Genomic DNA, 24,984 nt, shown 5'->3' on the forward strand with positions numbered 1-24,984 from the left:
ATAAAAGTGCAGCTGTTATGAAAAAAAGCTAGCACTGTATAGCCACACACACACACACACATATACACACACACACACACACACACACACACACACACACACACACACACACACACACACACACACACACACACACACACACACACATACACACACACACACACACACACACACACAAACACACACACACACACACACACACACACATGCACCACATTTCTTCCCCACAGTGAGAGGAGACAAGTGATGTGGGTGAGGAAGTCAATCTCAATCAGGGAGAAACGTCAGAAGGATGCAGATGAGGATGAGAGTGAAGGTGGTGTTTCTAGAGAGGAAGAGGAGAGAGTGCTCACTCATGTATAAAGAGCATGAGGCAAATGTGCTTGGAAATCAGGACCTATAGGAACATTGTAAATAGACCCCTGAAAATCCAATCACCTCTTGAGCTATGCATCTCCACTGGATGTACAGTGTGTAGCATTTGTACACACTGCTGGATTTTGACTCAAATTTAAAATAAGGCTCAGTGGGTCTGAGCAATGCTTGACCTTGTGCTTGTCATGATGGACCCGCTGTATATGTGGGTGCAGCAGAATGGAAGAGGACATAACTGTTGCTAATGTAGACTCATCAGCAAGCACTGGCTCTCAGGGGGCTGTTATGAAAAGCAACACTTATGGTGGTAACTGAAGGGTGCTTGTAAGTATGATGAATGTATAGCTGAGGAAGAATTTTCAGTTTTGTTTTGAGAAAAAATGCACCATACTACAGTCAGTAAGCATAGAAAGAAGTGCTCTGGTCAGCTGAGAGACAATTTTTCACAATCAAGGCCGTTTCAATCAATTCCAATTTCCGGGACCGTCACATTATGCACACTGGCCCAAAAATCACATTTCCCACACATAATCTTTGGAAGAGGTGCAGCTGTAAAAGGGTGAATACATTTTTCTGAGCGTCACAATCCTAGCACAATGATTCATTTTATTATCAGATCTGTTTTATCCGTTCAGTCCAATAACATTTGGAAAGACTAAAAGTGATGCACGATTAAATAATTTTTTCTGATCTCAGATGAGCTTAAGAAGGACTCTTATGTACATACTCTTTAGGCACAAAAACACAGAAGTGTGAGACAACCGATCACAAAATTACAGACTTTTTTTTAACCTATCAAATGGAAGCCATCTTTAAACGCACTATTCAGTTCTCATTAATGCCTCCATGGTGAACCTGCATTTCAACAGTGGAGCTTTGCGATAAATGCTAATGTCAGTATGCTAGCATGCTCACAATGATGCTCACTCATACTTAGCAGGTTTGGTTTACCGTGTTAGCATGCTTACGTTTGCTAATTAGTACTAGACAGTTAATAGAAAACTGAAAAAAAAATTGAAACAAGTAAGTCACCAAAGTTTCAATGCATCCTGAGAAAATGTAAATATCTGCCAGGTTTCATGTCATGGCAATCTATCCAAAATTCATGTCTCTCACAATAAAGTCAACTTCATGGTGGTGTAACAGTTTTGTTAATAATCACTGCGATACTTAATCTAAAAACCATGAATAGATGAAAAGTCATCAAAGTAATATTTTGATGTTTTAAACGTAAGGCCAATGACCTTTAAAAAAAGTACTGACCATTAACCACGTGTTGCTTCTTTAAGGGTTACATGTGATGTGATGTCAGACCTTCAGGACCAAAACCATCTGTGGTCAGTTTTTCTGTAGAGGGGTCCAGGTTATATTTTTTAACAGAGGGCATCCTGATGCTTGAGGGGATGTAAACATGACATTCAGGATTTCTATCCTGCCCAAGACCTTAGTACATGTCCTCCTCCTCCTTTTACCATTCAGCCTGTTCCATAATGTTCTCTCTCTCTCTCTCTCTCTCTCTCTCTCTCTCTCTCTCTCTCTCTCTCTCTCTCTCTCTCTCTCTCTCTCTCTCTCTCTCTCTCTCTCTCTCTCTCTCTCTCTCTCTCTCTCTATGCTACCAACTATCACCAAAAAAACAAAAAACAAAAAAAAATGCCACATATACAGAAAAAAATCCAAGCTCAGTGAGGCCACACCTAGAGCAGATTGGGTATAGATTATAGAATGTGTAGTTTCTGCCTGAGAAATCCACCTACCCATGGCATATCGACCATAAATTGTACACCACTACTGTCAGAAAACACAGGCTTTGAGATAGCGCCTTCATTGATTACAAAACATGAAATAAACACAACACGCGAGCATCACTAAAAGCAAGACAATGCCACATCATAAGGCATTCACAGGCACATGAATCCTGTAAAAGCATTTATAGGTTGGGCTTCATCATGAGGTGCACTCAAGCAAGACAAGTCAGCTGCACACTGTGAAATGCTCATTCAGTCTTTTCATGTACCTGATTGAAGACACTGCCTTGATGTTAGAAGATAGCATTTCGGTTTTCTGCGTTAAACCACATTCCCTCTCTGCCTCCCTCCTTACATGCACGTTGCATGCATGCATGTTATTTTTACAAGTTGAAGCTAATGGCTTCATTAATGGTTAATAAATAATTTAGTAATGCCTCATAAATCAGTCATAAGATATTTATAAAAACAACTTTTGGGTAGTCTTGAATTGCCAGGGTCATTAAATAAGTCATTCTCCTTTCCCTGCACATTTTCTTTTTTTCTTATTGTATGTGCGTTTGATTTAAACCTGTGCAAATAAGTCAACTGAAACCCTCAAAACTCAAACAACTCACTGGAGAAAACTCCCAGAGTCAGAAGAGAAAGTAGTTAGAAATTGGTTTGACATTAACATCAATTTATATTTAAAAAATGAATTAAAATAAAGAAATATTGTGGATTAAATCCTGCTTATTGGTTCAAATATTTAAGAAATCTTAATAAACCCTCATTGGACACATACTCTGTCCCAGCTTGATGGTCACACTGTCTACACAACACAGAACCTGATTATAATTCCAGTTTGATGATGATAATTGATGTTCAACAGCACGGAGAGTCTGCAATGGTCTGTACAAAATAAGGCAGGTCAGCTTGGACAGTCATCACACTCTATCTTCTCCTGCGTGGGAGTCTACGATTCAAATCTGTCGCCTCCAGATTGAGCCTCAAAGCAGTTGGAACTGACCACATTTAGATTTTTATTCATCAGTGGAATCTGGACAATTCTTTGTAGTTTGAGCTGGAGACGACAGAAGGGGGAGATCCAAAGCTATTTACAGTTAGTCAGTTAGGATTTTAATGTCCTCTAATGTGTTTCATTTGATTGTTACAACAAAAAAGTGTCTGTCAGCAGAATGAGTGATCTCATTTCCCACCCGCTCTTCACTGTAAACAACATGAGTTTAGATAATAATGTGTCCTGTGTTAAAAATGCTTATCAGCACATTTCTTGACTGTTCCGTAGGGATTCACTGATTCAATACTCATTGGTGTGTGTATTGATCAACACTGACATGAAACTAGGCAATAAAACTGTGGTTACAGTTACATTTATAGAACAGAAATAACTGTAAATATATTACATGAACACTAGATGGTTACTGGACGTATCATACATATTTCCCAGTCTATATTTTTACTGGAATGTCTTTGCTTGACTTACCTTTGAAAAGGAGCTCTTTACTTAATTTATACTGGCTCTTTATGCAGCCTCTGTCTGAAACTGTCCATTTTAGCTCCCGTATGTTCTTCCCACTGTGTTGTGATTGGTTATGATCACTTTAAAGTCAAAATTACATAAAGCTTCATAAGAGGAAGATGTTGGGATGGTGCTGTCAGCTGTATGAATATTATTTTGCATCATGAACCCATTATGATGGATGATTTCAGTGCTATTATTAGTGAACTAACACTCTCTGACTAGAAATGGTTATATTAATTATATTTATACATATACAGATACATTTTCTTTTTTTTTTACAAGGGACACCCCGCCAAAATGGCATCATAAGATAACTGTTGCATAGTTCTACAGAAACACTCATTATTCATTTATAACAATCACATCTAGCGCAACAAAACAGGACCTAAGAAAAACATATTCAAAGACCAGAGCCATGAAAACACATATTTTTCTAATGCAATGCTCAAATGTCTGACATGAGGGTTGTTTTTCCAGATGTTTATCTTGTCAATTTTCCAAAGCACATAATGTACATGTGTGTGAAAGTTCATTCAGCTGTCAAATGAGACACATGACAACTCCATTTGCTGAATTTAAAAAAAAAAAAGGTTGAAAACTCAGCAAAGCTAGAAAGTGGACCTTGAGTTAAGTGTACTTTGTCTAATCTTGTAAATACTTGTATAGCCACACTTTGTGACCACTAGCAGTCAAATGCAGCTGCCTGCTATCACTGTGTCAATGTATAGAGTTGTTTTTGGGGTTTTTTGCACTTGAACAGGACAAAAGCCGAACAGCGAGATGCAAAGTACAAAGTCAATGTAAGTGCTTTGAAGGGCAGAATCAATGCTGGAAACTGTAGCACGTCTTTGCAAGCAAGTTAGTGGATAACTTTTGGAAAAATGCTGCAGTCGTGAGTTTTACAGATGACATATGCCACATGTATAAATGTATTACTAAGGGCACTATTTCATGTGTTATTAACATATGATCTGTGTCTAGATACATGATCTGATTAATGACACCTCATCTTCTGGGGTGGTGCTATTATTATTTACACCTGGTATTAAAATGCATTCTCATTTACGCAATCGTGCCCACATTGCGATCTGATTTCAATCGGCAAATTAGCTTGGTGGAGTTGGAATACTTGTCAGCAAACATGATGCGCCCCAGGTCAGATCACTTTTTTGCAAGAGAAGACTTCTAGCTACTGCTTCTTTTTTGTGGGGCTTGCTTTAGGTTGCAGGAAGAGGCAAACTAGATGACCTTTCAACCTAGTGTGCCAGTTTTGTTTTTTTGTTTTTTTACACAAATGTGGTCATTGATGGTCCATTAGAACCTAACCCTCACCCTAAACCTCACCCTAACCCTAACCATCCCGACCCATAAGTGAACTAAACGACTGCTGAAGGCTCCCAGCATAAGAGGGCTGTTTGTGGGGCAAATAATCACAAATGATCCCATATGCAAACCTTTGGCGTGTTTGCTGCAATGCTATGTTTTTTTTCCGGCAGCCATGTTTCTCCGGGGTTCATGCTCAACTGTTGCCATGGTAGCCATTACACCTCACAGAAGAGGGGGTGAGGTGGGTGTGACAGGCACTCAAACTGGCTGGGCTCTTTACACAGGTTGAATAGGCTGCTGTGGTGCTTAATCCTTGTGGTATTTTGACCAAAATATGTCAGATACATTTTATTAAGAACCCCAGAACTGTGTTAATTTAAAGAAACAGGGATATAACATGGCCCCTTTATCAAATTAAAAATAGAAATTTGAATTTAATCAGAACACCTAGTCAAAAAATGTAATCTGCAATATATGGGGGGAAACAAAAAATCTAAATAAGGGAAGTCAATAAGGACCTTCATTGAATATTAATTAAAAAGAGGAAGGAAAAGTACATTTCCAGGCAATCAATCTAACATTTATCAAACAAAGAGGAGCCTTGGAGTTTGCTTTGATTTTAAATGTCATACTGCCTGGCTTCCCTCAGCCTGTAATCCTACTAGTACCTGCAGCCTTCCACAGCGAGACGGCTCTATTATCAGGTTGCATCTTGAATTGGCTGGCTGACTGAATACCAGACGACTTAATGTAAGGCTTTTGCGAAATCCTTTAGTTTTGAATCAGAACAACCATAAAAGTCATGGGGGCGGACCAGATAACACAGCACCTAAACAATACATCTTCAGACAGACCCAGGAAGTCATTTCACATGCCCACCTTTACCGACCCCCCTTACAATACAGAAAACAGTAAAAAAAATGCATGAAAATCTTTATCTATTGCACTACACTACCTTCCACAGTACTAATAGAGTGTAAATTCTGTTCTCCTACTTGTGTGGCACATTGGGCACATTGGGCATGAACAATAATCTTCCTGTACTAATTCAATAAAATGAAAAATAGCTGCTTCAGCATGAATGAAAGTGAAGCTGGAATCCTGCAACGATCCCTGAGAGGCTCTGAACGTTCAGTCAAACAGCAGCATGGCATCATTGTGCTACTTTTGGACCTTATTTGGTGTTTGGTGTAAATGCATCTCTGGAGGGATCAAGGGGCAGCTTACGAAGGTGTTGCCGACTCATTAGAGCCAGCAGGACCGATCACACTGCACTCAGATCTATACAAATGGAGCTTTTCAGAGAAACCACAATCTCTACAGTGGAAGGGGAGGGAGGGAGGGAGGGAGGGGGTTTGACCTTGATGAGGGATGGTGAAATGGTGTTTCACAACAAAGCTATGCTGCAAAGCAGACTGAATCTTTGAACAGAATATTATAGCGCACCTTTTTTTATAATATGCTTTGCCAGCCCCAGTAAACGTCTGCTGAAATGTAACCATGCATCACTGCAGCTTGTTTTCTTTTGTATTTCACGTTTCAGTTGAGTGACAAGGACCTTGCTCTGTATGTTTACAAGGGTTTAATTTATTATCTGTTTTCTTTGTATACGTTTTGTTTAACTGTCACTCATCAGCAGTCAGGAGTCAACTGTAATTTAAAGTCCATTTTCACCCAGAAAATAACAACAACAAAAAGAAAGAAAGTAAAAGAACAAATGTGACTTGTGATGGTTGTATCTACATCATTTTGCATCATAAAACATCACAATGTTTAGTTACATACAGACTGCTAGTATGTCTGAAGCTGACAACAAAAGCTCATATGACTATATAACTTGTATTTGAGTGTGGTAAAGTTGACCCGTATGGAGTCACTTGATTGTGGGAGATTAAGACTCTGTTTTCATATCTATTATAAAAATGAACCATGAGGTTTGAAATACGTCATAGTTTTTAAAAATAATCCCACATATTTATGAGAAAAGAATACAAAGAGTAACTTAGCAACTGCTTGAACATGACCACCTCACAAATTAAAATAAGTCATTCAACACCCTTCACTGCCATGCTAAGCCCACAACCGCTGACTGGTAGCTTACTTTGTTGCATTAATGCTGTGTTCCTGCTGTTTACCTTGCAATTTTCGCAATGCAAGCTAAAATAGTTGGAGAGTACTTTCCAGAGTTGTAAAATCCTCTCTGTAGTTCAAACATGACTTCCTTAATCGTATTTCATTGTCTCACCAATATCTTAATCAACACGACAAGTACTTCTACCTCCATACAGACTTCTATAAATATTTTTTGCATGCATAGACTACTGCCACCCGCTGGTATGAGTAATTTTTTCCTCATATGTTGGCTGCCAGCTGGCCATCTGCTGCTACTCCTCTGAGGTCAGCTTGGTGAGGTATGACCCATGTGGGGAACCTGACCTGGGAATAGATATGGCCAAGAAAGGAAACTACTACAGCTATCTTGTAGACATGGAAGTATTGTAAAAGTGAGGGATTGTCACTTATATATCTGTTAGCAAATGAAGGCAAAGACACTGTTGGTCAGGATCTATTCAGTACACCCAAGCAGCACTCTTTATTTATCACACCTCATGTTCATGCAAACAACTTCTTTCCCTGCGTCAGAGCACACTGCATCAAGCCAAAGTCTGATTCGCTTTGAGGGCAAAGTCGGCTGGTTGGTATGAGCTGCACGCACAAGTTATATATGTTGTTTCCCAACCCTTCCCAGTCCACTGCATGTTATCACCAATGGCAACAAATGATCTTCATCTTCTCCACACTTAAAGGAGAACACCATAATGAGGGTCTGACTTTGATAGAGATGGTTGGGTACATTAGGAGATGAAATTTCTTCATTTCACTACTCAGTTATACAATTGGATGTTTGCTGAAAGCTTGGAGGTCTGTATCTAATGTCTTGTGGGTTTTGTTTATTTTAATGACATTGCAGGAAGTGGAAAATAGGCATCATGCTTTACAAATGTATTGATTTTTGCTGATGAGGCTGTTTTGCAGTCACCTGGTTTGTACTGTATGAGCGGTTTTCATTCACTAATGGCACAGCTTTAAAGGACTGAAAAGAAATCCTTGGCCTGTTTCAATTCAGAACACACATGACATACAGTATTACACAATTTTATAATCCTATCCTCTGTTGAATGAAGGGGTTTACATAAGAGGATATGTGAAACAACACTGGTATAGTAACCATGCATGAAGAAAAGCTATGGCCAAATGCCTTCTGTTTCTGTTTGACACATTTTGTATACATATACTGTATGTATTTTTATCTTTCTGTCAGTTTTCCTGCCTACAGAATGTGAGGCAGCCTTCATATTTCCATGTTGGCTCTCTATTCTGTAAATACTCCTCTGGTCCTCTGGTAGGCAACCAGGACTCTGATATTTTAAAAACTACTGTGAGAAGTGATATGTATTTGGCTGAAAGTTAGATTTTTATTTTGTTTTTTCACATTCAGCTAACACACAAGTCTAAAAGCAGTCAACCCACTCTTCCTGGAAAAAACTAGTCACCACCAAAAGCTGAGGGTTTTCTAAGCGCTCACAATCAATAATTTGCTATGAGGTAAAAACTATTCGCTGAAGACAGGATGAAAGTCTTTGTGCTTGTTTAGTTTTGTTGTGCTGTAGTGTACTGTAGGTTTAAGACTGACAAACAATACAAAAAGAAACTGAGAGTCTTGTAGAGACTTCATGAGTCAGAGCACACACAGAAAGACACAAACCTGCAGGGAGTTGAACATTTGAAAAATCGGAGCATCACTTCTTGGAAATAGTGTGATGATGCTGCCTTCTGAATTATTGTTTGAGCACTGTGTGGGATTTTTTGTTCCGCTGCTCTTTTTTAGTGAGTTAGAGTTTTTTTACCTGGTAGGATGAGAACAAATGCTAATCGAGTGGAGACAAGTGAAGAGCTGCAGGCTTTTTTTCTCACTCGGTATGTTGTTAATTCTTTTTAGGGTAAATTAACAACAGAAAAGTGTCCTGGATAATTTAAAGTGACTATAATTTATATATTTCTTTATAATAATAGTGTACCAAATGACAGTAAGAGGTGTTGCTTATAGTGATGAACCTACAGAGACCATCAGCGACTGTACAGCTCCCCTCAGCTTTACAAAGCTTTTTAGCAAGTTTCAGCTCATTGTTTAGCTGTCCAGCTGCATCTTTACTGTTTATGTTCACTTTCAGCTCTCTCATAGAGTAATTTTTGGCTACAGTATCTGCTTTCAGAGAAAATCCACTGTACAGTACCTGCTTAGCACCAAACAGCAAACAGACACAGTTAACTGTAGACTAGCTGGTGACCATAGTGGAGCATTTGGCAACTGAAGAGCCAGATATTTCCCTCAAGAGTTGATAGAGAGCAAAAACAGAGCTTATTGGACTTACATGCACCAAGCAGACATAAAAACAAGTCTAAATTAATGATAATGTTGTTCCGTAACTGCTGGATGTGGAAATAAGCAACTGCTTGCTAACAAGGTCAACATATCAGCTTAGAAAGATCATGATGACAGTATTGAGTTTACAACTTGTTTCTGCTGCCAAGAAATCTGTTAGTGCAAGCTTAAAGATACGTATTATATTGTATGTATTCATGTATTTTACTACTTTGCTTTGACAAATAGGTTTTGGAGGAAATTAATTGCTGCCTGAATTACATGCACTGGCAACATATTTTCCGACTGTGGGAGTGAGATATTGTCATGCTGCACAGATGTTGGAGGTCAGGGTGCATGGTCCTCTGAGAACCTCATCTGCCTCATGTAACCCTCTTTGTTCTTTCACTGCATTCCTGTTGAAAAGTGGCGCATTTTGTTTTGACACTGAAATACCAACTCACTCGGATGGAGAACAATAGCCATATTTTGACCATCCATGCAGCACTCTGCAACAACACCTGGTTTTATCTGATGGTGGCAGGCCTTGTGTTGGCCTCGAAGTGGCTGGAAATGATTGAAACTATCCAAATGAATGCTGACTTATAATAATATGACTTTGGGCCTTTATCAGCCACATACAGTAGGTTGTTACTGTAATAGTGTTATTATTGACAACTTAAATGCAGATGAACAGAGCGAGTGTGATGTTTTCATGGCGCACCCCCAGACCAGACACAATGATCCATCAAATGTTTATTCACTGTCACAGCGCATCTACTACAAAGATTGTTTACACTCAGGGCTGAGGATTTACAGCTTTAGATTTAGTGGGGTTTTTTATGGTGCACACACTCAAGCTTACTGCTCCCCCTATTGCGCTGGAGAATAGTACAAGGGCTTAGGATACTATGCCTCATTATCATGTGAAACCTTATGGTGCATAAATGAAGGCAACACAGCTGCAGACACCTCAAAGTATCTGTGTGAATCAAAGGGAACAGTAAGTGGCAGCACAGACCCGCTAGTCGGGAACGTCTATCCATCCTCACGCTGAGAAAGTTCAAGACAGAATATAAATCAAGATGAGCGTTTGTGTGAATATGAATCAGCAGACAGAACAGCTGAGTCCCATAATCAAATATTTAATCTCAGCAAACTGGGAAGAACCCACTTAGTGGTATTTTAATGGACTTTTACAAGTAAGAATACAAAAGCAGCTCTCTTTTTTTGGTTACTCATCACAGTTTATCACTGGCGACCAAAAGACAGTGTGCATTGCGTCTCAAGGGATTCCCCTGCATGCATGTTGAAGATGCTCTTTTTGGACTGCACTAAGTAGGCTAAAAGCTGCTTTTTATGCTATCTAAATGTACTTTTAATTCAAAAGAAAAGATATATTTTGAGTTCTTTAAATATGAAGAAAGGCCTGATGTGGTCCACCAACCTTTTTCCAGTGATATGAGAGAGAGGTATAAGTCCCTCTCATGTCCCTCCTCACCCAAGATGGAGTTTAAGTAAAATAACACCACCGGCATCTATTGATAAAAGTGGACTTTCATATAAAAAAGGGAAATGTTTTTGGTTTTTTTCGGCATCCTGAGTTTTTTAAGACCTGTTGCTGCCTCACAAGATGACTCAGTCACTGCTACTTCTGTTGGGTTGCCAGCAGCATACGAGTCATGGATCTTTATGTAAGCCTCTCTGTGATGATATTTGATGAATTTCATTGGCGACACAGTGTGCATACTAAATATGCTTTTAAGGTTCAACATCACAATTAAATGTCCCCAGATACTGTGAGAAGTGCATTTGTAATTCTGCAGCCTTAGCTTCACCTCATCTCTCAAATGAGGCAGGGATATTGCCATGTTGACTTCAGAACAGCTGGGATTTTACTTGCCTAATTTAACCGAATCTCTTATGTCATGATATATTTAATTACTCAAAATGCTTTTTAAAAAAATACTTATTTTCTCAGTCAAAATCAAACTCATTACTTTTACTTCTTGGAAAACGTTTACTTGCTAGCAGCTGGAAATAAGTGTCAGACATGCTGTCAGAACTTTAGTCCAGTCCAATGTGTCTTGTCAACTAATTGTCACAGAATTTGTTGTGTAATTAATCCTTTCTGGAGGATGTTTCATAATCTTTTTAGTGACCTCCTGATCGCCTTTCCTCTAGCTACACTATTAGGCCAAAATATGCACACACACAGGAGAATGAACCCTTTTCATTTCATGGTATGAGTTTTCCTCTCAGCCTCCCATTTCATAATCTAAAAAGCAACACATGGACTACACCAATTTTCACCTGCGTTATCTAGTTTTTTTTATTACATATTGAAGTGTGATAAATACTACAGAGCAATGCAGTGGCCATCGGTTATAAACTATAAATCTGCATTTAATACGGAAACACCAAAATTCCAATAAAATAAAAACTGCTGAAAATTTACTCTGCCAGTTACACAATGCTAAACCTGAAACTTCAAACATTAGCAACTTAATTTTAAGGTCGGTCATTGTTTCTAATGAGTGGATTTCTTTGACATTTTTTGAGCACATTTAGGCTCCCAAAGGGAAAAGCCCTTCTGATATCAGTGACCCCATGGCCTTTCTTCTTTGACTTGGCCCACCAGCTCTACCACTTCAAAATAAATTAAATTACTATGAAAATGTGATTTCAATGTGACTTAAATACAGTGTTATTAAATAATATGTACATAATTTATAAGCCTTGGAGCCATAAAGCAAGAGAGATGATCGCCACAGCTAAGAAATCAATTCGACTTTGGTAGATAATAAAGGGAGTACACAATACACCTACACAAGGAAGTCCTCCTGCCTGGCTGGTATTAGTCCAGGTGAGCTCAGCAAACATTTCCAGAAAAACACTCCACTCTTAGGCTAGACATTGTGGTCTGTGGACTGTCTACAGCAGAGCTGTATTGTACTACTCATTGAGTTTACCCTCCTGCGGGAGCCAGGACTGAAAGACTGAAATACTAAGATGTGGCTTCCAAGAGTCAAAAGAAAAAGGGCAAAGACCTGGTATTGATCGAGCTGAGGTGGGATGCAGAAACTTTGAAAGAACATGAGTTCAGCATCATCTTGGGGAGTAGCAAGAGGAACTCAGAGGAGAGAAAGGAAGCCTCTTTTGACCAAGTAAGAAAAACAAGAGTTGGGCTCTGACTTACAAAAGCTCCTGTGATCTTAGCTGAGCTCACACACTAGATCATTGACAAAATCACATGTACACATCAATGTGCTACGAGAAAGCACACACAAATTAGATATCATAATACATATCAAGTGATGAAAAAATATTAAAAACAATCATAAGATCAGGCCACAAATTGATTATAAAAGACATTTTTAAAATCTTTCAGCTACATGTGGTGGTTTGAAAATGTCTTTATCACTTCTATCCAATGAGCAGAAATCCCAGGATAATCCTAAAATCTCGGCAGCACTAACTCATTTGAACAAACAGCTTTTTCTATTATGTTCCTTTGGGGGGAAATTGTGTCTGAATTATAGGCCATACATCGTCTAAAACAGATTTGTAAAGAGAGGTGTTTGCCATCTATTGTGCTGTATGTATTACGCTAGGAATTTGCATAAAATGATAGGTCATCAGATGTGACGCATGTGACAAAATTACATCAAGAAGACACTCAAAGTTATTCAGACATATTGACTATAAACACCTCATCCTAGTTCCTGAATATTCTGTGTTGTTACTGATTTAGTAAGAAATCTAGACACAATTGGACACAGATGATCAGAAACCTGGATATTGTTACAATCATGTAACCAGGATATGACTCTAAATAGTGTAATAACAGTAAACACACTCATCATAATTTGAGTTTAAGTCAAGTAGCAACCAGTATGAGTACATGAAGACTTGAGGGAACCATCGCAACAAGGTCTTCTAATGACAACTAAGTGATAACACCAAAGATAATACTTTGAGTTTCATTCAAAACACTGTAAGAGTTATTAAAGCTGCAATGATTGAAATTGGCCAATATTGTACAGGCGTCGTACTAGATCTACAAAACAAGTTGACAGACACACCTTAAACAGGCATTATGGCTAAAATGTTAGCAAACAGTTATCTATTTACATATCAAGCCGACTCATAGCAGCATTAGCATTAATTTGGAGTTTCTGTCCACCCAATATTAACTCCTCTTTTTGCTCAGTTTTAGTATCCTCCAATAAAAAAAAAATAACTAGCTCGCTCGATTGCATTTGGTGCTGAACAGGAAGCGTACAGTGGCTTTATTTTTTAGAAATCAGCAACCGTCATATGTGTCAGCCTATCACATTCAGCCGCGGAGGTTGCCTCTTCCTTCTCCAAACCTCCTCCAGCCAGCATTCCTGACCTTTGAATAAATCTGGATTTGGTAGCTCTAGCAACTGGCAGCATACCGAACAGCTTGATACTGCTGGGCACGTCTGTATTGCGATCTGGCGGAGCTGATCGCCACCAATCAAGTCAATGCTTGAGCAGATGAGCTGGGCAGCAAGTCAGACAAAGGAACTGCATAGAGCATCAAGTCAAACACCTAGGGCAGAGCTGAAACACAACAAAGATGTGCTTGTGTTTTTAGAAAGTTGAAATCCAGAAGCAAAAATTGAACTGTACTAAAAAATCTATGTATCTTGATGGAGCCATAAATGACTCTTATCAGAAGTGCGTATTGTGCAGTAAATATAAACATCAAGAACACTGTGCAGCTTTGCACTGAAATACAAATGATAGCCAGAGGTAACAATCTGAAAGCTTTGAACTTGCATCCCCAGATCTACTTTAATGTGGCCTCATTGAACTGCAGACAGCACACTCATGCTTCACACCAAAGGATACCAAAGAGACAAAGAAGCTAAAAATCTAATATTGGTGAACTCGGCTCTCTCTGTGCCTGCTAAATGCAGTTGTGGTTAAGTTTGTTAAGTTCTGATTAATCACTTTACGTGGGCAGAGAAGTGATCAGACACCAGGATTTAATTTAGGCAAATGGAGTGAGTCTGTAGCTTTTCAGGATGAAGCACTGCTCTTGGATCCACTTTGTGGTTTAAGCTGATAAAACAGGTTTTGCATTTTTTTTTTAAAGGAGCTTTTAAGAGCTCTGTGTCCATGTGTCACAAGCTACATTTAAATGCACTTGCTCAATGCGTGCATGCAAAGTGTGACAAACTAAAGCCAAACAAAATTTCTCCCCGCTGATGACAGCCCCAGACACCAAATGGATCTGTGTAATAGCTGGCATTATCATTACATAATGTGCTTAGTAGGATGAAGGGAGGGCGGAGGCAGAGTTTGTATCTGATGAGGCAGAACTGCTACTAACTTAAAACACTCGATGGCTTCCGTTGAGAGACAGCACCAGTAATAATAACCCATAATGTGAACAGTCTGACAATCTGGCCTGCTTTGTTAGCGCTGGGTTAGTCACAGGAAAACATGGGACACTACAGTGAGTCATTACTATTGCATGACAGCTTGCAGATAGACTCTTAATAGGATTCTACTGTGCTGAGCATGGCAGCGCTGAAGTCACTCCTTACATTGAACTGAGCATTATGAGGCTCGGGGGATGTTTTCAAATGGATTGATGCAGCCCTCTGTTTTGCAAAGGTCTGGAAATGGCTTTTGGTCAGGGAGAGGCAAAAAGACAGCTTGACACACTTCCTTGTCTTCTGCTCTTAAAGGAATATGCAGAGTGTTTTGAGGAGATTATCTTACTGGCCAGATACCAAAAGCATTTGCACAAACTATTACTGTAAGTAGCAGCTACTTTGGAGAATTGTTTCTCCACCTAAAACAGCATTGGTGTACCCTTTTGAAAATGCCTTTTATCACTCTGCTTTATGCTAAAGAGTTAGCATGGAGTACCAGAGCCATTGATCCGATGTTGACACATGGATATTTCTGTGCTCTTACATCTAAAGCCTCTGATTTGATGCTGCAAGTCTCGCACTGATATTACTCTCAAAAGACAATGATTGTGTGAGTAATCCTCATATTCTGACTGTAATTTGGGAAGGTGCGTGGGGAAACATTACATTATGCTTCTCTTGCACCTGACAACTTTGCTTTCATTTCATTTCCTGGCATTATCAAGTTTTTGTGGGTAGTTGCTCTCAGTGGGCCACTGAAAAAATTCTGTAGGCTTAGAAAAAACATTACTCCTGTGTTAATCTCATTATTCTAACTCCCGGCTTTTTTAAGACATTTTTAAAAAAAAAATAAGTTTAATTAACTACGAGGCGCTACCTCGCACAACCCCCTAGACATTGCTGAACTTTTAGTTGTAGCATTTGAAATTTGTGGTTTTAAGGGTTTAAGTCTATTGCAGGAGTGATCTTGTTCATCATTGCAGATAGGTTGTGGTCAGATGTAGTCTGTTGAATTTGTGTTCGCACCCAGCTGAAATGTATTTGACTATGGTACAATGTTAAATGCTGTTCTGCACAGGTAATGACATAGCGTATGCAGGATTATTAGCCTAGATGTAGTTACTCTTAAACACGTTCTATCTTTCAATGTTTTCATCTGAAAAGGTCTCTTAACTAAAGTTCAACATCTATTTCATTTTAAAGAAGATGCAGCTGCAGGAACATGCTTTGAATAGACAGTACTGTGATTTCAACCAAATGACTGACCCTCCCCAAAAAAACTCCTTTTCCTCATTGGACTACTTTTGCAATGCGTATCAGCATAAACATGCTTTAAAAATATGTGTGTTTGAGATCATTATCGTTCAACTATAAATTGTTCCACTGGGTACATATCAAGGTCTGAATTCTTTAATAGGAAGTGTAAGGAATACTTGTTTAAATGGCAAATGGCCTGTACTTATATAGCGCCTTTCTAGTCTTTTCGACCACTCAAAGCGCTTTACAATACATTTCATTCACCCCATTCACACACATTCATACACTGATGGCAGGAGCTACCACGCAGGGTGCCAACCTGCACATCAGGGGAAGCTAATCATTCATACACATCCATACAGCGTTGGCACAGCAACGGGAGCAACTAGGGGTTAAGTGTCTTGCCCAAGGACACATCGACATGTGGACTGGAGGAGCCGGGAATCGAACCGCCAATCTTCCAATTGGTGGACGACCGCTCTACCTCCTGAGCCACAGCCGCCCCAAAAATCAAGCGTTTCTATCAAAAAGTGACAGATATGTTGTAGTTTGATTTTTTCTCTCAAAAGCCAATATTGTCCATAACAACAATATATATTTAGCCTTCCTCATGCACCTTCATCATCCCAACTTCCTGTGGCCCAAAATCAGCTGACCACAGGATTGTGCAGATAATTTGAACACTCACTTCTTCTTGTCTTACTCTGTGGTTATTGCTTTCTCCATCTTTGTTCATCTATCATTTATTCATCTGAAAGTGCAAAACAAACACAGCTAATAATATTTTCATTAAATATATAGCACACATCAAATAGGTCTGAAAAATGTCTCGTATTTCTAAAGATGTAATACCTTTTGATTGATTGGTTTTATTATATAAACTTGCAGCTTCTCATTAGGAGTTGCTTAAGCTAATTTGTCTTTTTTAAATTTCATTTCAATATAATGTGCTTTAATTTAGGAATTTTCAACACTGAGGAAACTGCCGACATTGAATATTGGAGATTAGTGTGGAAAACTGAGCATTTATCTTTACAGCTTGTGCTTGATACATGAGACATTACATGAACACATATTGTGCTGCAAGCCGGTCGATCCTCAACAAGTCTGTCATATATAAAATCCCTGTTCCTCGTTGTTGATGCAGTTTGTCTCTGCTTTGACACATAAACATAAAAGTTGACAGACTATATTATTTACAGTTTTGTTACTGTCTTACTTGTAGAACTCATATATCAAAGCACTGATTGCCAGGTGTCTTATTTTACTGACAAAGGCTGCTGATTGGCATTAAGCCAAACTTGAGCCACCTGTGTTTTATAGTGTTTATATTTGTGTCACATTATTTTGTCCATCTCCTGTCAGTCAACATCCCAAAATATGTCAGGAAAGACCTATTTATGAAGAAATGATGTCACATTTACCAAATGACCCCCTATTATCTTCAGTAAAAACAAAATATAGTTTATTTTTATTTACTTCTTCTCACAGAACATTTTGCTTCGTTTGAGACACACACTTCCTACCCTGACTGAATCTGTCCGCACCGGTTGACAGCAACAAGCAAACATTGTAGCTCAAGTCTTGTGCTGTGGAGACAGCAGTACTGCCAGAGCGAGACATCTCAGGGGAGACCAGTGTGCATACATTACCAACTCACCCCCCCCCCCAACCACCCTGCACTAGTCCTGTCAACACATATGGCTCAGAGGCTTATCTCTCAAAAACACAAGAGCCTTCTCTGTCATCTGGGTCACAGCGGCTATTTCTCCTGGCCCCGGCAGGGACGTGACCATCTACACCCACAAACATCCATTAATTGATGTGGCAGAGATCCGGATGTCCAATTGATTTTGATTACCCCCCTTCGCAGGGGAGCTGGGACACTTGGTGGGTGATGCACTTTTCCGTTTCAATTAAAATCAAGGTTGAGTCACAGTGAATCAGAAAAATGCTGCTGTTATGCAGATTAGCCAGCAGGTTCTTAGCAAGAATTGAGACGCCCCTGTGTGATTTGGTTCATAAGGGAGAACAGTGCCTCGCTGCTCCACCCTCCCCCGCCCCCTGAGGAAGTGTACAGAGACTGGATCAAGTCCCGCAGGACCATGAAGAGCCAATTTGGGGCAGTGCTGGCTCTTTTAAATCACAAACAACAGGAAGGAGAGAGTTCCTTTCTCTTGCATTTCATGCAGCAACAGGGTGAAAGTTACATCCCCTAAACAGTTTCTGAGAGAATATCAAACAAATTCAAACTGAGGCAGCTTTTTATTCAGATCATAGCGGCACTAGCTGCTGCACCATCAGGAGGCAGAAAATTACTTTACCTGTGTGTGTGACTCATATGTATGAGGCCAAGAATAATCAGATCAACAGGTGTGTTTAAACTTAAATAACCTTCCAGAATGAAATAAACTTAGAAACATACACAAGCTAAGCTGATAAAACAAGAGAAACTGGTTATGAGTTCCATTTCCTTATTCATATTCTGATAAACTTGTTACTATCCAATAGAAGCGGTTATGTGCAATACTAATGTGACGTGTTCCCAGCTCTATATTGAGGTTTTTTGAAGTGGCCTCGGTTTCGGGTGTCCTTCAGCAAGTCTTTCAACACTGCACATTATGGGAGCTGCTGTACAATTTTAAAGGAGTAATTCTTTCACAGTGCTGCACAAAATCAATCTGTGATGTTTGTTGCATAATCCATGATTCATTTGTTGATCATTTTGATTTCAAGCACTGACATTTACATGTATTAATGTTCTTTTGTTTTGTTATAAAGGTCTTCTTAAAAAAACACACACAAAGACACAAATCATGGTCCATTGACACTATTTGAACAATGAATTTCACAGTTAATGACTAAGCTTTGGTGCAAAATTTTGCTATCTCAAATATGAAACTGCATTGCAGCTGTGCTGGGAGTGTCCCAGTATGAGGTCATGTTTTCTGTGTTTGGTCGTGTTACCAGAGGAATAAGAAAAATACACAACAGAAAACCTGAGCTGTGAATACAAATAATGTCACCTGTAGAGTTAAAGTCCATGTTTTCCTCTATATTGTAGGTCTTTATTGAGCCTACAGCCTGATGTTATTCTTAAAGCAGGCTGAAGTAGTAGTTTGTTTGTACGTCTAATATTCCTCCTTTCCAACTCCCATGGCAGCAGCAACAGCTTGGGATTATTTGGGACGTTGCATCAGACCCAAGCAGCGACTATTTTTTTAATATCTTATTTATTTAATTCAGTGCCTGCATTCATTAGACACATCAACATTGCAAGTGAGGTGTGTGATAAGCATGCAGATGACTACTTTTAATAACACATCCAGTATTTTTATTTCCAATGAATTGCTACCATGGTTATTTTGGTGCAGCTTCCTTGTGTGGTCTCAGTTTTTTGTTTAGTTTTTTGTCGTTGGGGGAGGAGGGTGAGGGTGACACTGTAATTATCTTGCACCACTGATGCCTCTTCAGGTGATTGTAAATTCATTAAGACGATGCTCAGGCAGATGTTTGTGTCTAATTGCCTTATTAACAGGGACGATGGAGAGGAGCTGTGGTTTTTGACGTTTGCATAAACCTGCAGGGTGACTGATCTTTACCTGACACTGATAAGTAAAGACATAACTGTGCACCATAACCAATTTGGTAAACATACAGTGATTGTATGCATGTCACAACATCCCAAACACCAGTTGCATTTTTAAATGCCACATTTAAGCTGTGCTTTGTCAGGCAGAGTGGAGAGCTATGTGTTATGAGGGGAAGTCAAGTGTAAATGCAACCAAAAGTCCAAGACATATTCTATCCAGATGTTTTAAAGACATAAACGATGGTCAAAATACAAACCCGAGGCTTCAAAACCAGAGTTTATAAACCAACCAATAAAACCAAACTTCACCTGCCCTCCCCCTCCCCTTCCAAGCATGTAGGAGAATGTGCAGTGGCTGCAAAAAACACGAAAGGCTCTCTCTATAGCCAGTGCTTGGTTTGTCCATTGTGGGCTACTGTATAAACATGTTATAAAGGTCTCATTCTAAAGTAACAAAAACACAACAATTCTTATTTTTCATGGGAATATACAGTAATTAATTAAAGAATATCATGGTCCATGTCTGCCAGGTCTGTTCCGCTAGATGCCACGAAATCTGACATGGTTCGTGTACGGTTCATCTGAGGCTGTGTTCAAATTGTTTGATAACAGGACAAATAAAAATACTATGCATTATTTTGTTTTTCCATTTTTAGTGTGAATAAAAAAAAAAGAAATTCACATGCTTTTACCATTTTCATCTTTGAATTAGCAATTCGAATAGAAATTAAACCAAAACCAGAAAACAATGGATGGATGGATGGATGGATGGATGGATGGATGGATGGATGGATGGATGGATGGATGGATGCATAGCCACATCGAACCTATGTAGACTATGAAGCCTTATAACGGCAGATTACTGCTTGACTGCTCATCTCAATGTTGTTTTTTAGGTGAAAAGCACAATAAATGCTAAATTACACACAAAAAAATCTGTGAAACTCCAAAAGCACAAGTGTAAATCAATTCAACTGATTTCACTGTCTTTAAGTCTTCCGTCAAATCCAGATAAAACTGAACTTACTGGGCGGGTGTAGTCACTGCAATTCATGTAAGGCAGGTCCATTCACTTCCATGCGTATAGTTTACAAATCTGTTCTCACAGATTTACACATCAAGTTTTTTTCTCTACCATGTGACCTCAGGGGGCTCTGTATCAACACAACATGCAACATGCTGCCAACAATATTGTTGTGCGAGTGCTGTTTGAGTTATACAAAGCCTTGAGTCGGTGCTTACCTTGAACCCACATCTTATCTGCTTTCTGTCTGCCTGTTTTGTCTCTGTCTCTTTTTTTCCTGGTAGGTGTGTGCATACCTATACACATACACATACCTCTTCTTCTTTTTTTGTTTGTTATGTGGTACGCCAACTGACAGTGCAGTTTAATGAGCTTGAACAAGTATCAATGGATGTTCAAATTTTTTGCACTGGGGGGTTCGTGTCCCCTGGTCCCCTGTAGCAATGATGTGCATGGCTATGATGAGCCCCGGGAACCCGATGTCTCTATCATAATAGGGCAACATATCAAGTTATAACCGACTAGTCTAATGTGTGTAGAGGTGTGTGTGGTTATACTGTAGCAGCCTGGTGTCATTTTCAGGTGATTTAATCAAGACGAACAAGGTGAACGGCTGTGCGTAACATCACTGCACTCTGGCGCACCACTTCTCTAATCAGAGGCTGCAGATTTATAAACATACCAGTGCTGCTGCCTTCACATGCTGCAAGGAAGGAGGAGGAGAAGCTTTATAAAGCTGTCTACATTCATTTATATTTCTGAGCCAATTTTAGTTGGAGAATGTTTAACTTATTTATATTTCAAGCATCAACCTGTTGATGATCACATTTTCAGGAAGCATTTAATTTGATCCTGTTAATAAAAACCAGAATCAGACGTGCTTCTGAGACATCTGTTTTCTATCACTTGAGAGCGTTTGGACCGTTACATACTTTCACAGCTCCGCATACCTGGCCAATCGGTTGAATCAAAGCAGCCATGATTGTCAGATTGTCGGTTTGGGGATATCACAAAAATGGCCATTTTCTTCATGACAACAATCCCAAACATACAGCCAGAGTCTTAGATTATCTTCAGCAAACATGAAAACAAGGAGTCCTGCAACAGATGGTATGGCTGAGCCCTGATCTCGACATTATCAAGTCAGTCTGAGATTACTAGCAGAGACAGAAGCAACTGAGATGCCTAAATCAACAGAAGCAAGTTTTTCAAGATACTTGGAACAACCGCCCTGCCAAGTACCTGTTTTAAATGCAAAGCATGATCATTCCAAATATTGATTGTATTTAGGTTTCTTCTGTTTACTGAACTTTGTATGAAACCATTCACTTAAATCCCCAAACGATCTAAGCCTAGATGTGCATTTCAGTAATTAGCAGAAAACAGATTACAGTTTGAACACTTATGATCATGTAAAATGTGTACGGTGATGTTGTACTACTACAGTACTTGTACTTTATCTTGCTTCAAGGGCTGGAGTTTTCCATCGAGCAAAACCAAACACACAATGAAATTGCAAATGAAAGTGCATCAAATCTGGCTTTCATCCCGACACGGACAGCACTGATAACCTGTGCCAAAAACTACAGAAAGCTATTAATCTTACAGAGACCAGAAGTATCATGTTACAGTACATAGTATTAATACCTGCATACTTCAATAAAAGAGAAACAAAAGCAGAAAGCACACTTCATATTAATCGAGGACTGATTTCACAGATTACAAGAATGCAGCTCTCCATCTCTTATCCCTTACTGAATAAAATCCCAGTTGCCTGGTGGAGGTCATAAAGCAACATCTGCCAGGCCCGACCTGCCTCATCGCTCTCTACCATCCCCCCACCCATCCTGTCCAGTTCTGGATTAGAGATGACCTAAAACACCACCCCTCACCCCCCCTTTGCATGCTGCTCTGCATGGATTAACTCTTGGGGAAGCTGCACTGTTGTCACACATTAACCTGCAATCACAAGTCTCTTGTGCTGGGAACACTTACGCACCACAAACCTCTGGGAAGGGCTGTCAGAGTGCGATACGAACACACTGAGAAGCTCTGTTTTTGTGCACCATGAGAGCAACATGTTATTCAGATTGGGCGAACAACTCTTCTTCTTGAGTCCCTTCACATTGCCTGTGATTTATCAGAGAGATCTTTAGGTTTTACAATGATTGAGTTCTCAGCACTGATGCAGACTGTTGTATTATCTATCTGTCAAGATGTTTGCTGGGAGTGAAAAGGTTTTTCGTGAAACGTGTAAATCTTGTTCCATCTGTGGTGATTTGTTATTGTTCCAATACCTGCGTTGCATGTTATTAATTATAATTTTTAATCTTCCACTCAAAGTGTTAGATTAAAGGAATGACATTCAAGCAAAGGCTTTCTCAAAGGAGCCTCCCCTCTCTGATGGAAACAGATACGGACACACACACACACACACACACACACAAACACATACACACACACACACACACACACACACACACACACACACACACACGCACACATCTTTATGGTCTGGAAACAAACACACAAAGAGACAGACAGACACACAATAGGCACACACAACTGGAACTTGCTCGTCTTGCCTCCAGACACTTCTGTATGTGGATGAGCTTACAGATGCAGTCAGACTCCGCTGAGCGCAAAACTGCGACTAATTTGAAGCTTCACTAAGAAGCCATGAATCATTCAGCCCGGTGAGACTGATCGACAATATAGACGCGCACCCTGTAGACAATAGAAATCTGAAAAATGCTCACATACATCCAGAGACAGACACATGCAATCATTTGCTCCCATAAAATCACACATATTATCCTTTCAGTTGGAGGAGAGCAGAGGGGGGGGGGGGGGGGGGGGGGGGGGGGCTGTATTCTTTGCAGCAGCAACAGTTGGCTGTCTGTCGACTGAGAGGCAAAGAGTTAGCTGCAGCACAGAGACACACACACACGGGGACACACAACATGCATGCAATTGGAGATAGAAAGAGATGGATGGGGGAGCCGAGAGAAGAAAAGGTGACAGATAAAGCCACAAAGCCACTCGGCTGTAGGGATGCCTGGCAACCGGTGGCAAAAATGGAGATGCAGTAATAAGAGAAAGGGAGAGGGAGAACTAAAAGGGATAGACACACACATGTAGACATGTTGGAAAACACCATGGTAAACAATAAGATGAAGAGGAGAAGAGTGGAAATCATCACTCACTGGAGTCATCTGAGTCGTATCCTTCAACATCAGGTTCCTCATCCCTCTTGGTGGCCTGCAAGGAGGCGGAGGCTCCGGCACAAGCCCGGTCTGGGTTATCCTCATTGGGGCGGTCACTTTCGGCGACAGAGGTGGATGTGGAGAGGGCAGAGCGCAGGGACCCGGCGTGGCCCGCTTGGTGGGGCGCAGCAGGGGGGAGGCCCCGCGGGTAACGGGGGAAGTAGTCAGAGATCTGCTTTATTGGCTGGATGGGGCCAGGGCACACGTCAATGGCCATGTGCTCCTGGATGCTGATGGTGGGTTTCTCGCCTTTGCGTTGTGTCATGCATGCGGTCCAGCCCGGAGCCTACTCCCAAAACCAAAAAAACTAAGAAAAGAAAAGAAAAAAGAACATAAACAGACCCACCCCCTCGTCTTCCTCCGCCTCCTCTTCCTTCTGGGTTTTTTTTTTGAAGAAGAAGTGGGTGTTGTCCTGGGTGGGTGCTGATGGGTGGACAGGTCCAGGTGATCTGTGGATGTCACCACACTGGTCTACATGGAGATCTGGGGGTTGCTGCTGCGTCTTCCAGTGCTGTCCTCAGACCCAGACCATGCTGTCTGACAGTCTCACACACACTACAACCTACCCTCCCGCTCTCTCCTCTTCCTATACCCCCACACTCTGCCCACGTCTGCGCTGCCTATCTGAGAGAGAGAGCAGAGAGAGTGGCGTGTGAGGGAGTGTGCAGGAGAGGGAAGGGATTAGAGAGGAAGGAGGGAGGGATCAGCTGATGTCACTGCCTAGCAACCAAGCGGTAAACAGGAACCGTCAGCCGAGGTACTTAATGATATTAACCCCATCCATCTGTCAGTGGGAAGGAAGATCCAGAGCCATTCCAGACTCATACGCGTGTGAATGTGTGTGTGGGTCCGTGGGTGTGTGAGTGTGTGGGTGGGTGTGTTTGTGTGTGTGTGTGTACCTCTGGTGCTATGATAACCTGAATAATGAGCCATGAACTGATGCTTTGTATTTTTGACTCACCTTCATGTATCAATTACTTTCACCTCACTATTTTTCAACCGCAAACATCCAGATTATGAGTTTCAGTTTAGTTTTT

At 40.3% G+C, this 24,984-nt stretch overlaps 1 protein-coding gene across 1 annotated transcript in view; it reads right to left on the reverse strand.

Annotated features, from left to right (window-relative positions):
* Positions 1-24,212, reverse strand: part of doc2b (double C2-like domains, beta) — a 126,803-nt gene extending 102,591 nt beyond the window's left edge. Inside the window, exon 1 of the mRNA XM_062433450.1 lies at positions 23,888-24,212. Within this exon, the coding sequence (XP_062289434.1) occupies positions 23,888-24,212 (325 nt within the window). The remainder of the gene's footprint in view (positions 1-23,887) is intronic.
* Positions 24,213-24,984: the final 772 nt, after the last annotated feature.

This window comes from Scomber scombrus, chromosome 14 (assembly GCF_963691925.1).
Source record: "Scomber scombrus chromosome 14, fScoSco1.1, whole genome shotgun sequence".
Classification (NCBI taxonomy): domain Eukaryota; kingdom Metazoa; phylum Chordata; class Actinopteri; order Scombriformes; family Scombridae; genus Scomber; species Scomber scombrus.